This window comes from Schistocerca americana, chromosome 10 (assembly GCF_021461395.2).
Source record: "Schistocerca americana isolate TAMUIC-IGC-003095 chromosome 10, iqSchAmer2.1, whole genome shotgun sequence".
Taxonomy (NCBI): Eukaryota; Metazoa; Arthropoda; class Insecta; order Orthoptera; family Acrididae; genus Schistocerca; species Schistocerca americana.
In genome coordinates, this window is record NC_060128.1 from 104,308,995 (window position 1) to 104,326,887 (window position 17,893).

Here is a 17,893-nt window from a genome sequence, read left to right on the forward strand (position 1 = left end):
GATGACCTCTGATAATCGTACATTCTCTTTTCTGACTGGAATATATGCAGATGTAATTGATCTGTCACCTAGAATTGAGTATTATAGGCAAGATATCAAGTGGCTACATTGAATGACAGAAATCTCTTTCAGCAACTTTCAACACGGAGGGAGAACTAGTCCACTGAGAAGAGGTGAGCTATAGTTAAAGGGCAGTGATTAGCAGGACCCTTTCAGCACGCGAATTATGGTGACCTATAAATATATTGCAAGTACGAAACTTCCTGACAGATTAAAGCTGTGTGCCTGATCGAGACAAACTTGGGACCTTTGCCTTTCACGGGCAAGTGCTCTACCGACTGAGCTACCCAAGCACAACTCTTGGCCCATCCTCAGTTTTAATTCCGACAGTACCTTGTCTCTTGCCTTCCTAACTTCACAGAAGCTCTCCTATGAATCTTGCATAATTAGCGCTCCTGGAAGAAAGGATACTGCGGAGACATGACTTAGTCACAGCCTAGGGGATGTTTCCAGAAAGAAATTTTCACTCTGCAGCGGAGTGTGTGCTGATATGAAACTTTCTGACAGAGCCTCGGTCCAAAACACAGTTTTAATCTGTCAGAAAGTTTCATATCTGTGCACACTCTGCTGCAGAGTGAAAATTTCATTCTGGATATTGCAAGTACTTTCAAGAATTAATCTACAACAATTCTACTGATCAACTAATGAATACATTTAATCTACACCTATCCTCAAAATAGGAAAAGTAGAGTATCTTGTCCATGTGGCCACACTGTGAACATGTTATCAACGTAGCTCCAAAAACAGGTAGGTTTTAAAAAAGCTGTTCTCAGCATCTTGTCTTCAAAGCTTTCTGTAAATTAATTGGCAACAATGGTCAAAGTAGTATATGTGAACAATATGAAATTTAAATTCTACAAAAGTGCAGTTCAAATGGATTGGTGGGGATAAATTTAAACACTCTTTATTACGAACACTGTTTATGCTAGTACTGTATCAATCATATTTCTCACTTTACAAGTTATGTTATCCAAAGTTATTATGCAAATACTATGCTTCAGTACAAACTTCAAGCATTGATACAATTTTGGGTACAAGTGAGAAGACAGTTACAACAAACATTGCTCATCGTAAAACACAACAAACACCAATGCTATCTACACCCCGTGGTCAACAGTCTGGATTCAGTCCGTATGGGCAACCTCAAGCATTACCGTATGCTTATTTAGCTTGCTGTTTGCAACAATATCCACTGTCACCACCTGGTATAACAACAATGCACAAGTTGCCAGTGTGCTCATGCCAACTCTTTCGGCTTCATGTCTCCTGGAACAGATGTCGGTTCCTCAGTGGAACGCTGCAGAAGATTTTTGCTGAACCACGGTGGGCGTTCCCTCTTCATCTCTACTATTCGCTTCCCCTAAAAAGAGAGAAAAACATCTATTCATCACTTTTTGTTATCTACACTTTCAAAGGTGTGTAATTTGTAATTACTATGTTTATGCAATTTTGACTTGTTGAAATATGGCTAACTAATTTCTATGGTAGTAGAAAATACCTACCTTGCACAAAAGCCTTCTACACAAATTTCTCAACCAACCGTGTGTGTGAGAGAAAAATAATGAGACTGATAAATAGACTGACAACCCTGTGAGCGATCTGGCAATGTTGTTTTACTTGTGTAGACTGGTGAGTCCATCCCCAGTTCCCGCTGCATACAGCCATCACACAATTTTTGAGAGAACTATCAGTGAAGTTGTGTTTCTGTTGTGTGTACAAAAATGGAACAGCAGAATATAGAGCAATATTGTGCAATCAAGTTTTCTGTTAAACTTGGAGAATTCATGAGTGTGACCTCTGAAAAGTTGAAACAGGCCTATGGGAAACATTCCTTATTGAGAGTACAAGTTTTTCACTGGCACAAATCATATTTGGAAGGCCACCAGGAACACACTGAAGAAAAACCTCACTCATGGAGACCTTCAACTTCAAAAATCGATGAAAACATGAATGTGTTAGAGGAGATTTACCACATGGGATGAGAAGGAAAGATCAGTACTTCCTTCTCATCCCGTGCAGTAAGTCTCTCCTAATCCACGGTTCACGGTGACTTTCCCAAAATTTACCCCTTTTCCTAGCCCTCTCCAGTCCTTTTCCTTCACCCCGTTTCCTTTCCCTTCGACCCTACTACCTGAAAGAGCCACTGGCTCCGAATGCTTGTCTAGTTATAACCGTCTTTTATGTGTGTGTTCTGCTGCCATTTGGTGAGTAAGAAAGCTGCCTTAACATATGACCAGAATTTCTTTTCGGTCTTGGGAGAGGTCTTTTAAGTTTTTGCTATGGTGGTCACTCAGTGCCTTGACACATTGCCATTTATAGCCAACTGCACTTCCTTTAGGAGCTATCTCTCTAAAGCTGAATGCTTTGTTTTATACCTGTTATATAGAGCTTTTTTTCTTTTTCTTGGTGACTATATACCACAGAGGGTCCCTCCCATCACGAACTGTTCTTCTATGTAAATATCCCTATCATGTGTATGGACAACTATTCTACACCTGTGCCACAGTTTTTATACTTGCTTCTGCGCTGGGTTAAACTGCTTCAAATTCCTCATTGAGCTATAATGCTACTGACTACTTATTTTGTTTTCTGAATATGTATATCTTTCTACAGTCCCGCATTTTACAATCATTCTTGTCAGTCTCAACATAAGTTCTATTCTCTCAATACAATACTTTCCCATCATTAATGATTTCGTGTTACAACATTTCCTGCATTTTAAGTTTTCTTTGACAGTATCACAATCTTTAACATTGATTTTCATACAGATTTCTGTAAAAAGTGCATCGTATTTCTGCTCGATACCAGTCTTGGAACAAAGCAGAAAATGTACACTATAAGCAAAGTTATTGACCACATAATGTAATGTTAGCACAGTAAGCAAGTTGGGTCATCACAGCCTGTATTAAAGGCTTGCAATATTTGAATGGGTTGGGAGGTACGCTGAGTCATTGCCTTAATGATCATCAAGATCTGACAACAATTACTCTAGTACAAACTTTCCTTCTGCTTATTGTGTTGTATTAAAACAGCTTTAATTTAATTTCAGAATCACTTATACAAATAAACATCACTTTTGAAGTGAGCTTTCATGAATCACTGTTACTTCCACGTGAAATATGCTAATGCGTTCTAGGGATTCAGTTTTAGGTTGGTACTACCTGATGTCAGACATAAAAATTTCTCCTCAAAACGCTCTGTAACATGACTACAATTTCTGCCCTCTTTCACCCAGGGCATCCCCGAATCGAGTAACCTTCCTTGTCTGCAACAAGCTGTAGATTTTGTAATTATTGTTCACTGGTTATGAAGACTGCCAACTTTAGTGTTTAACCCACACTGTGTTACAAGTTTCATTTGATTTTATAATGATTATCAATGATAAGTCTCACATTAGAACAAGAATTTCTTTTCAATGTGGTTTCATAAAAGACTTTTGTTTCCATGTTTTGTTTACACCACTGGACACTATCAGAACACAGAGGGAAACCCGTATGCACATTTGTTTGTGTGTGTGTGTGTGTGTGTGTGTGTGTGTGTCAGCACTCAGCCAATGCCTTTCAGACTGTTGCATACTGTAGAGAGACAAGTAGAGCTCATTGTTCTTAAAAAGAAACAAAAACAATAAATTATTTTAGGCAAAATTTAGATGTTTTTATTTCCGATTTTGAACAATGTAAAGAGAATGAGAGCATGAGTAATTTATTCATTTTTGTTTGTTGTGTTTCCAGTGCTTTCCTGTTCTTTAAAGTTCCACTGAAAAATGTAAAAATAATTGCTTTAGACACTATTGCAAGTCCTTCAAGAACCATAGATTTGTTTATCCTCTGCACAGATACCCCTCCAGCACAGCTGCCGTTACAATAATGTTATCTGTAAAGTGTATTCATAACATTCTGACATACTGAGTCTGCAGAAAGCAGTGCTGGAAGTTTGTGCCACTGCCAACCAGAAGTTTCTTGTGGCCTTGTTGAATGCAACATTTTTTCCTCCTGTACATTTTTAGTGTGACCTAAGTACTAGATTGCACTTTACAGGCAGTCATCGTAGGCAACAACACAATTACAGCACGGTGGGAATTGAAGCTGCTATGCAATCTGGTATATTAGTGAGCTTTCTGCACCTAACATTGTGTGAGCTCCACTGCTTTTCAGTTCTTCATGTGTGGAACTTCGATGCGAATGCTTCAGCAGTTGATCACTTATCTGCAATGGACGAGACTAGGGACGGGAGGAGGGGAGGCATGGGGCATTTTGGGAGTTATGAATACCTCAATAGATACTGGCATACACACTGAAGTGGCAAAGAAACTGGTATAGGTATATCTATACAAATACAGATATACGTAAACAGGCAGAATATGGTGCTGTGGTCAGCAATGCCTATATAAGACAACAAGTGTCTGGCACAGTTGTTAGATCGGTTACTGCTGCTACAATAGCAGGGTATCAAGATTTAAGTGACTTTGAACGTGGTGTTATAGTCAGTACACAAGTGATGAGACACAGTATCTCTGAGTAAGCGATGAATTGGGGATTTTCCCACACGAGCATTTTAAGAGTGTACCGTGAATATCAGGAAACTGGTAAAAACATCAAATTTCCAAGATTGCTACAGCCAGAAAAAGATCCTGAAAGAATGGAACCAACAACGACTGAAGAGAACCGTTCAATGTGACATAAGTGCAACTCTTCCGCAAATTGCTGCAAATTTCAATGCTGGGCCATCAATAAGTGTCAGCTTGTGAACCATTCAACAAAACATCATCAATATGGGCTTTTGTAGTCAAAGGCCCACTCGTACACGACACAAAACTTTACACCTTGTCTGGACCCAACAACACCAAGATTCGACTGTTGATGACTGGAAACATGTTGCTCAGTCAAACACATCTCGTTTCAAATTGTATCGAATGGACAGTAGTGTACGGGTATGGAGACAACCTCATGAATCCATGAACGCTGCATGTCAGCGTGACTGTTCAAGCTGGTGGAGGCTCTGTAATGGTGCGGGGCACATGCAGCTGGAGTTACATGGGACCCCTGATACGTATAGACACAACTGACAGACGACACGTACGTAAGCAACCTGTCTGATCACCTGCATCCATTCACATCCATTGTGCATTCCGATGGACTTGGGCAATACCAGCAGGACAATGTGATGTCCCAGACATACAAAATTGCTACAGAGTGGCTCCAGGAACACTCTTTTAAGTTTAAACAATTCCACTGGCCACCAAACTCTCCAGACATGAACATTATTGAGCTTATTTGGAATGCTTTGCAATGTGCTGTTCAGAAGAGATCTACACTCTTATGAACTTACGGACAGCCCTGCAGGATTCACGGTGTCATTTCCCTCTAGCACTACTTCAGATTAGTCGAGACCCTTCCATGTCATGTCGCAGCACTTCTGTGTGCTCGCGGAGGTCCCACGCGATATTAGGCTGGTGTACCACTTTCTTTGGCCCTTGAATGTATGAGGGTCATTGCAAAAGTCATGGCAACTATTTTTTGCCTTGAAAATTAAAAAGTATCAAAATATGCAAATGGAACGTTAGTTCATATGCAAACATTACATGCAGGGAGAGGGACGAACACACACACAGCCATAAAGATACAGCACCCCCCCCCCCCCCCCCCCAAAAAGAAAAAAAAAAACAAATTTTTGTTTCAAACAGATTTTACTGTCAATTGCAACAGAACACAACAGTACCGGGCAGGAACATGGTCTTGTAGCATCTTAAGAGTCTCTCGAACTAGTCTCCTAACTAATCCATCACATACTGCAAACACTGTGCGAGACTTCAAATACTTGTGGCCTCAGCACGTGTGAATTGTCGAATTTGATGTGTCACTGTGCTGCAATGTCTTTACATGTTTGAAAGCATGTTCCACACAATCACTCTTTCAGTTTTTGTATGATGTCATAACCACAAGGTGTTAAGTCTGGCAAATATGGTAGATACTCCAGTACTTACCCCCCATCGCACGAGTAGATTCCACACGCACGCTGCCGTATGGGCTCTCACTTTGTCCTGAAGAATTAATCCACAGTGTAGACGTTCAGGGCGATTCTCCCAAATAACCCCTCGTAGGCGTAATTGCAGAAAAGTACGACAGTAGTACAGTGAATTGACAGTTTGTGTATGGGGGACAAAATGGCACGAAATCACTCCTCTAACGACGCACGGAATCACTCCTCTAATGACATACGCTATGATAACCACAAAAGGACAAGAGAGGGATTCAAACAAAATTTCTGCCTGTATGATGAACCCAGATGATGCCATTCCGAGGGACTGGGTTTCAGTTCTGGTTTGCAGGCCCTGGCTCAAAATTCATCTACGGCAGCAATCTCACAAGCATATTGTCTCATTCCTCCTGATAATGCACTAGATGCACATGACGAATTTCTTAACATGCCCATTTTGTCTCTTCACCTGGTGCACGATGCACCCACTTTGCACCAACTTTAAGAACGTGTAGACTGTTGCATAAAATCCTGTGGATTGTTGTTTTGTCAATACCAGCATGGCCCTGTAATTCCTGCAGCATCTGTCTGCTGAGGTTCCCTTGACATTGGGCAATCTGGGTATGGGCACAATCCGTACACACACTGAGAGGCCACACATATTGGAGCAGGTCGGCCATTGTAGCTGTGCGGCGCCTGAATGAATCTACCCACTGAGCAACAGTTCAGCATGGTAGAGCAGCATGTCCTACTGCTTCCACAAACATCTCGTGGCACTTGTAATGGTTATCTATTTATGTGACCATTACGGCAGTCCAACCCCAGTTCTTGATACCAGTAATATCGTACTACTGCGAAGTAACTGACATATTTTTGTGACAATATTCACATTTGATTTTATTAATGTACAGGTACTCCAATGTATCACTATATTACAGTGATATGGTTCTTGTGTGTATTCATTTCTGTGAGACTGTCATAATCTTTGACTTACTTGTAACCATTTTGGTGCGAATGTGCACAGAGCAGTCTTTGTTTCACTTTGCAAAAGTTAAGTTGTTATTTCGCTTTGTAAAAGAACAGTCAAGTCTTGTGTTTGGTTAAAGTAGAAATTAAATATATGAAGATTGATACAAAACTGTTTTCTTGATGATGTGACAATTAAGAAGAAGTATATGTGAATTTACAAGAAGTTTAACAAAAATGTGGATCATGAACACCAAGTCAAAAATTACTTCTACCATACCATTGTTCTGATCTGGGATTGTTTGATCATTAAGCATTTCCTGAAAAACGCATTTGTCAGGTCTTCAAATATTGCTAAAATACAGATCTGGACCTTCTAGCATTCAAAGTGGAATCAACCTAGAATCAACAAGATGAGCCATAACAACTTCGACGAAATCTACGTGGGAATCCATTCAAGATAAGTGCCAAATTAATGACTTTTTTTTACAGTGACCTCATTATTTCCATTGTGACGATACCATCCACAGTCAGTAACTTTGTTGTTGCCCGATAAAGCGAACATATACTACGTGAGCAACATTATTAATCTGATTTCTAACCTACTTTGCAAGTGGCGGTATTGTTAGACACTCTTGTACGTTCCTTCTATGGTGAACTGCAATCTTTACGTAAGAACACTGTTCAAGTCGGGTAACATCCATACTGAATGGCTTCTCAGCTCCCACTGTAGTCTCTCTTCGTGCTTCATTCTCCTGGAAAGGATTCCGGGCAAACTCCAACCAACACAGAAGGCACATAGTTTGTAATGTGCTACTGTTGCAACTGACAGTAAAACACATTTGCAATGACAAACTTTCTTTCAACTTTTTCCTCATGCTGCATCTTTAGTACCATGTGTGTGTTCATTCATCTCCCTACATGTAGTGTTTATATATGAACTAACATTCCACTTGGATATTTCAGAATTTTTTAATTCGTTGCCATTTTCAAGACAAAAAATACACTGTGTGATCAAAAGTAGCCGGACACCCACAAAAACATACATTTTTCATATTAGGTGCTTTGTGCTGCCAGCTACTCCATATCAGCTGCCTCAGTAGTCATCAGACATCATTGAGCGAGCAGAATGGGGTGCTCCGTGGAAACCAAGGACTTTGAACGTGATCAGGTGATTGGGGGTCACTTGTGTCATATGTCTGTATGAGAGTTTTCCACACTACTAAACATCCATAGGTCCACTGCTTCTGATGTCATAATGAAGTGGAAATTTAAAGCACAAAAGCGTACAGGCCGACCTCGTCTGTTGACTGACAGAGACCGCCGACAGTTGAAGAGTGTCGTAATGTGTAATACGCAGACATCTATCCAGACCATCACACAGGAATTCCAAACTGCATCAGGATCCCCTGCGAGTACTATGACAGTTAGGTGGGAGGTGAGGGAACTTGGATTTCACAGTCAAGCGGCTGCTCATAAGCCACACATCACGACGCCTCACTTGGTGTGAGGAGTGTAAACATTGGATGATTGAGCAGTGGAAAAATGTTGAGTGGAGTGACAAATCATGGTGCACAATGTGGCGCGATCTTATGGTAGGGTGTGGGTATGGTGAATGTCTGGTGAACATCATCTGCCAATGTGTGTATTGCCAATGGTAAAATTCAGAGGAGGTGGTCTTATGGTGTGGTTGTGCTTTTAAGGGAGGGAGCTTGCACCCTTTGTTGTTTTGTTTGGCACTATCACAGCACAGACCTTCACTGATGTTTTATGCACCTTATTGCTTCCCACTGGTGAAGAGTAATTCGGGGATGGCGATTGCATCTTTCAACATGACCGAGCACCTGTTCATAATGCACAGCCTGTGGCGGAGTGTTTGCATGACAATAACATCCCTGTAATGGACTGACCTGCACAGAAACCTACAGAACACCTTTGGGATGTTTCGGAACGCCGACTTCGTGCCAGGCCTCACCGACCAACGTCGATACCTCTTTTTAGTGCCGCACTCCGTGAAGATTGGGCTGGCATTCCCTAAGAAACATTCCAGCACCTGACTGAACATATGCCTGTGAGAGTGGAAGCTGTCATCAAGGCTAAGGGTGAATTCTAGCATTACTGAAGGAGGGCGCCACAAACTTTTAAGTCATTTTCAGCCATTTCAGCCAGGTGTCCAGACACTTTTGATCACATAGTGTTGTTGTCATGATATTTGCAATGACCCACATATATGAATAAGTGAATATGTATAGGTCCTATATTTACATAAAACACTCATACACAAAAAACCTGCATGTACAGTGTAATCCAGTACTTAGTTTGCATTGAGTTCTTGAAGGAGGGCAGCAGCATTTCTGTTGTAACATTAGGCAACATGGCATTGCTATGTTAGAAGACCTACAAACAGCTAAAAGCAAGGGAAACTGTAGTCATTATATTTCCCGGTGATATAGAAAATAGAAGTAATTCGCTGAATGACAGTCCTATATGACTAACATCAATCTGCAGCAGAACTTTGAACATATACTGTGTTTGAATATTATGAATTACCGCAAAGAAAACAACCTGTTGACACAAAGTCAGCACAAATTCAGAAAACATAATTCTTGTGAAACACAACCGGCTCTTTATTCACGCTAAGTAAGGGCTATCAACAGAGGATCTCAAACTGACTCAATAATTCTGGATTTTCGGAATGCTTTTGACACAATTCCTCACAAGCAGCTTCTAATCAAATTGTGTGCCTGTGAAGTATCATCTTTGGTCAGCTCAGACTAGATTCATGATTTCTAGTTAAAAAAAGTCTCATTTTATAGTAATTGATGGAAAGTTATTGAGTAAAACACAAGTGATATCTGGTTTCCCTAAAGGAAGTGTTATAGTGCTTCTGCTGTTCTTAAGCTATATAAATTGCTGACAGAGAGACAGAAAAACAATTAATAGTGGCAAGGGACTGGAATTTGATAATAGGAAAAGTAAGAGAGAGAAAAAAATTGCTGAACATGGACTGGTAGAAATAAATGCAAGGTGAAGCTGCCTTGTATAATTTGGAAACACTTGCTTAAACATTCTCAAAAGTAAGTTGTGTAAGTGAAAAACACCTGGAAACACCAAAGTTTCAGACAGATTATATAATGATAAAACAGAGCTTTGGAAACCAGATTTTAAACAGCAAAACATTTTCAGGAGTAGAAGTGGACTATGAATAAAATTTATTGGTTATGAAGGAGCCGAAGTTGATCCTTACCATAATTTATGAGTTATGAGAGGCAATTAAAGGTGAGGAAATTGCGAGATACAGGAAATTAAGTAACTGGAACCTGGATAAGTTAAAAGAAACTGAGTTTGTTGTAAGTTTAAAAAACAGTATCAGACAACATATGATGGAAATGGGAAAAAATACAACAGAAGATGAAATCATGAAAGCAACACAGCAAAAATTAGGAAGAAAGGCAACACCCAATACAAATCCTTGGATAACATATGAGATATTAAATTTAACAATATCTTCAAGAAAAAAGCCAGAGTATGAATAACTAGAAGTCAGGTGGCAATCCAGTACTAAACAAAGAAGGGAAGAATGAAAGGAAGAAGGGATATATGGAAGGACTATATGAACAAAAGAAATCTGAAGACAATATTACAAAAAGGAAAAAGAAATAAGAAGATAGGATTGGAGATACAACAGCGCGAGAGAAATATGACGGAGCACTGAAAGACCTAACTTTAAAAACAAAGTAGCAGTCAATCCCTATAAATAAATGTGTATGAGTATTTATGGATCTAACAAAGGCATTCCACTGTGTAGACCACAAAACTTTAGTAGAAATATTAGGATTATATGACGCAAGAGGAAATGCAGGAGACTGGATTCTCTCATACCTGACAAACAGGAGGCAATATACTGAAATTACAAAAACTGCTAAGATCTAAAGCAAGAATTTTACACTTCTCTGTGCCACAAGGCTCCATTCTTGGCCCAATACTCTTCATCCTATACACAAATCACATGCCAAATATGATTGAGTATGGTAGTATAGTAACCTATGCCGATGACACAACTCTTCTGTTGGGAGTTAAAGACACGGAAAAGCTAGAAATAAAAGCCAGTGTAGAAGTAAATAATGCCATCCAAAGATTTACTCAATTAAACCTGCACAACAATATTACTAAAACACTTTGTGTAAACTTCAGACTTTGAAACTTTCACAGTGAAGATGCATAGATGAGTGCATAGCAGAAAACACCAAATTTACAAAATGCCTTGGGATAATTATTGATGAAAACATAAACTGAATAAGCATGTAGAATGTATAAGGAAAGAGGGAAGGAGAGGGAAAGACGAAAGGATGTGGGTTTTAACGGAGAGGGTAAGGAGTCATTCCAATCCAGGGAGCGAAAGACTTACCTTAGGGGGAAAAAAGGACAGGTATACACACACACACACACACACACACACACACACACACACACACACACACATCCATCCGCAAATGTATATGTGCTGCACAAACTCAGCTACCTAAACGATACAGGCATTAAGAAAAAAATAAATAAAAAAAAAATAAAAAAAGATACTAGGCATTAATTCATAAGACATTATGTTACGGCAGAATTTTGTGGGGAGGTACCTCGAAAACAAACATTAATAAAGTATTTAAATTACAAAAAAAAGAGCCATAAGAATGATAGCCAACCTTAAATGGAAAGATTCGTGTAAACCGGCTTTTAAAGTAACATTACCCAGTATATACCTATACGAATTCCACGGTTGGACCAAATTCAAATATTCTGCCAATACTAGAGATAACAACACACAACACAACCATGACACAAGAAAACGGAACCTCTTCCATGAACCTACACACAACACCACAAAATAAAAAAAAAAGCCATCATATGCTGGACCAAAAGCCCTTGAAAAACTCCATTCAATCTTGAGAGAAATAAACACTAATAATATTTTCAAAAATGTCTGAAAAGTTTTCTAATAGAAAACTGTTATAAAGTGTTAATGAATTTATGTGCACTAAGGTTCAAAACATTTGTACAAAATATTATTTAATATGAAATAGCCCTAGAATTATTTTGTAATAAATTATATCTAAAAACAAAGATGATGCAACTTACCAAACGAAAGCGTTGGTATGTTGATAGACACACACACACACACACACACACACACAAAATTCAAGCTTTACACACACACACACAAAAAATTCAAGCTTTCGCAACCAATGGTTGCTTCATCAGGAAAGAGGGAAGGAGAGGGAAAGACGAAAGGATGTGGGTTTTAACGGAGAGGGTAAGGAGTCATTCCAATCCCGGGAGTGAAAGACTTACCTTAGGGGGAAAAAAGGACAGGTATACACTCGCGCACACACACACACACACACACACACATCCATCCGCAAATACACAGACACAAGCAGACATTTGTAAAGGCAAAGAGTTTGGGCAGAGGTGTCAGTCGAGGCAGAAGTACAGAGGCAAAGATGTTGTTGAAAGACAGGTGAGGTATGAGTGGCGGCAACTTGAAATTAGCGGAGGTTGAGGCCTGGTGGATAACGAGAAGAGAGGATATACTGAAGGGCAAGTTCCCATCTCCGGAGTTCTGACAGGTTGGTGTTAGTGGGAAGTATCCAGATAACCCGGACGGTGTAACACTGTGCCAAGATGTGCTGGCCGTGCACCGAGGCATGTTTAGCCACAGGGTGATCCTCATTACCAACAAACACTGTCTGCCTGTGTCCATTCATGCGAATGGACAGTTTTTTGCTGGTCATTCCCACATAGAAAGCTTCACAGTGTAGGCAGGTCAATTGGTAAATCACGTGGGTGCTTTCACACACGTGGCTCTGCCTTTGATCGTGTACACCTTCCGGGTTACAGGACTGAAGTAGGTGGTGGTGGGAGGGTGCATGGGACAGGTGTTACACCGGGGGCAGTTACAAGGGTAGGAGCCAGAGGGTAGGGAAGGTGGTTTGGGGATTTCATAGGGATGAACTAAGAAGTTACGAAGGTTAGGTGGATGGCGGAAAGACACTCTTGGTGGAGTGGGGAGGATTTCATGAAGGATGGATCTCATTTCAGGGCAGGATTTGAAGAAGTCGTATCCCTGCTGGAGAGCCACATTCAGAGTCTGATCCAGTCCCGGAAAGTATCCTGTCACAAGTGGGGCACTTTTGGGGTTCTTCTGTGGGAGATTCTGTATTTGAGGGGACGAGGAAGTGGCTCTGGTTATTTGCTTCTGTACCAGGTCGGGAGGGTAGATGCGGGATGCGAAAGCTGTTTTCAGGTTGTTGGTATAATGGTTCAGGGATTCCAGACTGGAGCAGATTCGTTTGCCACGAAGACCTAGGGTATAGGGAAGGGACCGTTTGATGTGGAATGGGTGACAGCTGTCATAATAGAGGTACTGTTGCTTGTTGGTGGGTTTGATGTGGACGGACGTGTGAAGCTGGCCATTGGACAGATGGAGGTCAACATCAAGGAAAGTGGCATGGGATTTGGAGTAGGACCAGGTGAATCTGATGCAACCAAAGGAGTTGAGGTTGGAGAGGAAATTCTGGAGTTCTTCTTCACTGTGAGTCCAGATCATGAAGATGTCATCAATAAATCTGTACCAAACTTTGGGTTGGCAGGCCTGGGTAACCAAGAAATCTTCCTCTAAGCGACCCATGAATAGGCTGGCATACAAGGGAGCCATCCTGGTACCCATGGCTGTTCCCTTTAATTGTTGGTATGTCTGGCCTTCGAAAGTGAAGAAGTTGTGGGTCAGGGTGAAGCTGGCTAAGGTAATGAGGAAAGAGGTTTTAGGTAGGGTGGCAGGTGATCGGCGTGAAAGGAAGTGCTCCATAGCAGCAAGGCCCTGGACGTGCGGAATATTTGTGTATAAGGAAGTGGCATCAATGGTTACAAGGCTGGTTTCCGGGGGTAACAGACTGGGTAAGGACTCCAGGCGTTCGCGAAAGTGGTTGGTGTCTTTGATGAAGGATGGGAGACTGCATGTAATGGGTTGAAGGTGTTGATCTACGTAGGCAGAGATACGTTCTGTGGGGGCTTCGTAACCAGCTACAATGGGGCGGCCGGGATGATTGGGTTTGTGAATTTTAGGAAGAAGGTAGAAGGTAGGGGTGCGGGGTGTCGGTGGGGTCAGGAGGTTGATGGAGTCAGGTGAAGGGTTTTGTAGGGGGCCTAAGGTTCTGAGGATTCCTTGAAGCTCCGCCTGGACATCAGGAATAGGATTACCTTGGCAAACTTTGTATGTAGTGTTGTCTGAAAGCTGACGCAGTCCCTCAGCCACATACTCCCGACGATCAAGTACCACGGTCGTGGAACCCTTGTCCGCCGGAAGAATGACGATGGATCGGTCAGCCTTCAGATCACGGATAGCTTGGGCTTCAGCAGTGGCGATGTTGGGAGTAGGATTAAGGTTTTTTAAGAAGGATTGAGAGGCAAGGCTGGAGGTCAGAAATTCCTGGAAGGTTTGGAGAGGATGATTTTGAGGAAGAGGAGGTGGGTCCCGCTGTGACGGAGGACAGAACTGTTCCAGGCAGGGTTCAATTTGGATAGTGTCTTGGGGAGTTGGATCATTAGGAGTAGGATTAGGATCATTTTTCTTTGTGGCAAAGTGATATTTCCAGCAGAGAGTACGAGTATTAGATAAACATCAGATTAAAAAGTTATTGCTAAAAAATATTAACAGGAATTACAAAAGAATGGAAGAATTGACAGAAGTCAATCTTGGAGCGCATCCACTTGCATTCTGGAGGAATGTAGGAACACACAAGACAAATCTGCTCCTACGACTTATGTTAGAAGAGAGACTAAAAAAGGCAAACTTAAATTTATTGCACTAGTAGAGGAAGTTCAGACAATACTGAATGGAATACACTCTTTGAAATTCTGAAGCTGACAGAGATAAAAATACAAGAAGTGAAATGTTGTCTAAAATGTGTAGCTACAGTCAAAACCGCAGTTATAAAAGTCAAAGGACATGAAAGAAAGGCAGTAATGGAGACAGGACTATGGCCTACCCCCCCCCCCCCCCCCCTTTCCATGTTATTTGTACACTTACAGGAAGCAATAAAGCAATTGAGGAGACATTTGCAAAAGTAATTAAAGTTAAGGGGAAAAACTAAAACGTCTGTGATTTGTTGATGACATTGTAATTTCTATTATAAACGGCAATGGGCCTGAAAGATCCATTGAGTACAATGGTTAGTGCCTTCAAAACGGGTTATAAGACAAATATCAAGAATAATAAGAGTTATGGAATGCAGTGAAATTACATCAGGTGAAGCTGAGGAAATTAGATTAGGAAATGAAACTCTGAAAGTAGTAAATGTGTTTTGCTGCAAAATAACTGGGAATATAACATGAACAATGGTAATAGAGAGAAAAGTGCTTCTTAAAAAGAGATATTTGCAAACATCTAATATATAAACAAGTGGTAGGAGGCCTTGTGAAAGCAATTGTCTGGAATATAGTGTTATACAAAAATGAAACATTGATGATTGACAGTACAGGCAAGGAGAGGAAGAAATTTTTGAAACATGGTGTTACAACAGAATGCTGAAGAATACACGGGTAGACTGGGTAACAAATGAAGAAGTAGGCTACTGTATCAAATTAGCACAAAAAATGTTATGTGATACAACTAGGCTAAAAGAAGGTAATGGCTGGTAGTATGAGAGGGGGGAAGGGGGACTGAGGGTAAAAATCGTGAGGCAGACTGAAGCTTAACAACAGTAAGCAGGTTTAATTGGACATAGGTAGCAGTGCAGTTAAACAGAACTGAAGTGAATTGCATAGAACGTTCCAACCCAGAGAGCATACTTTGCACTAAAAACTGCAAATGTGTTTGCAAGTAGAAAAGATATGACAGAAACAATCATTCGAAACAAAAAAGTCTAGTAAACATGGGCTGTAAAACGCATACACAAAGAGCTACGAGCACTTCTTTATCTCTGGTACTGTGCAATGGATATTTTCTAATACAAGCTCTTTGCTTTTCATATTTTGTGAGGAGGTAGTACGGACCAAAACAAGAAACAAATGACCACTAATCATGGGCTCCAAAGTGCATTCCTTTAGATCTATAAGCACCTGCTCATTTTCACTGCTATCAAACACATCTCTTCCACTGAACAAGTCCTGCTCATAGCTATGATGAAATGTATTTTAAAACCCATGTTTACTAGACTTGTTTGCTTTGAATGATTGTTCCTGTCATATCCCTGAATATTGACCAGTACTCCTGGAACATGCTGCATAAGTTAGTCCACAGATTAAAGCAATCACACTGTAAACATCAGAGACTTCTTAAAAGTTTTGTTTGGTGACAAATTATCACAGCTAGCTTTACATCTACCTGTATCTCAGATTTCTTTTCTGTCATAAAAAAGTGTTCTCGTTAAAGTTGGTACTAAAATTATAAATATTGGTGCTTTGTAATTAGTTGTCACATTTTTCAATCATGCTTAGGTAAGAAGTAACATAAGTGGATGAAGTAATCTCTGTCTGTATCTTAATCACTGACTTCTCGTTACATAATTTTAAAATCAATATGTAACTAACTGCAAATACAAGAACCACATAAACTCACAATTGTGTTGCATATCAATTGCTTACTGGTTACACTGTTCCAGTCTTTCTCGGTAACACATCCAATACATTTACTCAGATTGGCACAGTAACATTATGTCAGCTGAACATACCTTCCAAAATTCATCCGACTGTTCTTGCTTCTCACCCTCATAGACGACTACCACTTCTTGTTCAACAGGATTCAAACCTAGTTCTTTTTGAATTTGTTCTTGCATCGCTTCCGTTTCCAGCTTCACTTTCTCATAGCAATGGGCTGTTTAGAAATGAAATTAACTGTTTATGTGACGCTGTTTTTCCTCGGTACAAAGGCGAAAGAAAATGCGTTTTACTTACGACACAGATTTCTTGCTTCGTAAGAATTGCCACATGTGTTACATGTTAGTAAATGCTTCTTTGGCTTGAGAATCTTGAGATGGTATTCGGGATTGCCATACTTTCTCTTTAGCCTCCTTTCGATCGTGCGCCTATTTCGTGGCACAGCCCACAAAAATCCGTCACCCACAATACTTTCTAACGAAAAGGCACTTGTTGACGGCGTTGGAATTACATTTCCAGCGTATGCTAGAGCGTAGTTACCTATTAATTATTGCACAGGATTAATTACACTCTTAATATTCTTGTGTATACAAAGTATCCGAAATACTGCGGATTGTACTTGCCATGGGGGAAGTTCTGACCCATAAACATTTGAAGAAATACTTCTTCTATTCTTTTCAAGGCAGTGCGCAATCTAAAGATGACTGCAGCCATAGTGGTTTGCAAAACTAATCGAACTCAGAATAATTTTACCAACATGCAATTTATAACCTCAACATCGCACAACCGGCACAAAATACACCAAAACATCAACATTGTCTTTGGTAAATAAACATATCAAAGTTTGTGGCTGCCACTAAGTTCGACTTTCAACTGTCCAAAACTCGAACGCTTCAGCCATAAACCTTCACTTATTCTTCTTATATTGGCGTTTCAGCCACATACGGACAAAGCTACTTACCAAGCCTTTTCTTTTTCCCTGTCCCTGGACTTCACCTTAAGTCCACAACTGTCATATTCGCTTCCGGGCTGTTCCTTCCTCGCTTCAGTCCATGTTTTGGCTTTTCTTGGAAATCAAGATGCGGTTGTAATTTTGTCTTAACGGAATGCTTTCGTGGAGATCCTTCTGTGATATACCCACTTCTTGCAGCTCATGTTATATCTCGATGAACAACGCCTCACTGGTTTCTGGTTGAGATAATAGCGTAAGCTTCCATTGCTTAACCACGTAGGACTCATGCGG

General features: G+C 40.5%; 1 protein-coding gene across 1 annotated transcript; it reads right to left on the reverse strand.

Moving 5' to 3' along the window:
• Positions 1-948: 948 nt before the first annotated feature.
• LOC124552565 (39S ribosomal protein L32, mitochondrial) lies at positions 949-17,486 on the reverse strand. The gene is made up of 4 exons (XM_047126887.1): positions 17,274-17,486; positions 16,948-17,190; positions 16,725-16,867; positions 949-1,420 (listed from the first exon to the last, which is right to left on the reverse strand). Exons 1-4 carry the CDS (start codon positions 17,362-17,364, stop codon positions 1,298-1,300), a joined length of 600 nt encoding a protein of 199 aa, XP_046982843.1. The 5' UTR covers positions 17,365-17,486; the 3' UTR covers positions 949-1,297.
• Positions 17,487-17,893: the final 407 nt, after the last annotated feature.

Bases quoted from the DNA above. Each gene is read 5' to 3' on its own strand.
- LOC124552565 (XM_047126887.1), bottom strand. From the start codon at position 17,364: ATGGCTGCAGTCATCTTTAGATTGCGCACTGCCTTGAAAAGAATAGAA. The intron at 17,191-17,273 runs GCAAGTACAATC...AATAATTAATAG, and splicing joins GGGTCAGAACTTCCCCCATG to GTAACTACGCTCTAGCATAC. The intron at 16,868-16,947 runs GTAAGTAAAACG...ATTTCTAAACAG, and splicing joins CGAAGCAAGAAATCTGTGTC to CCCATTGCTATGAGAAAGTG.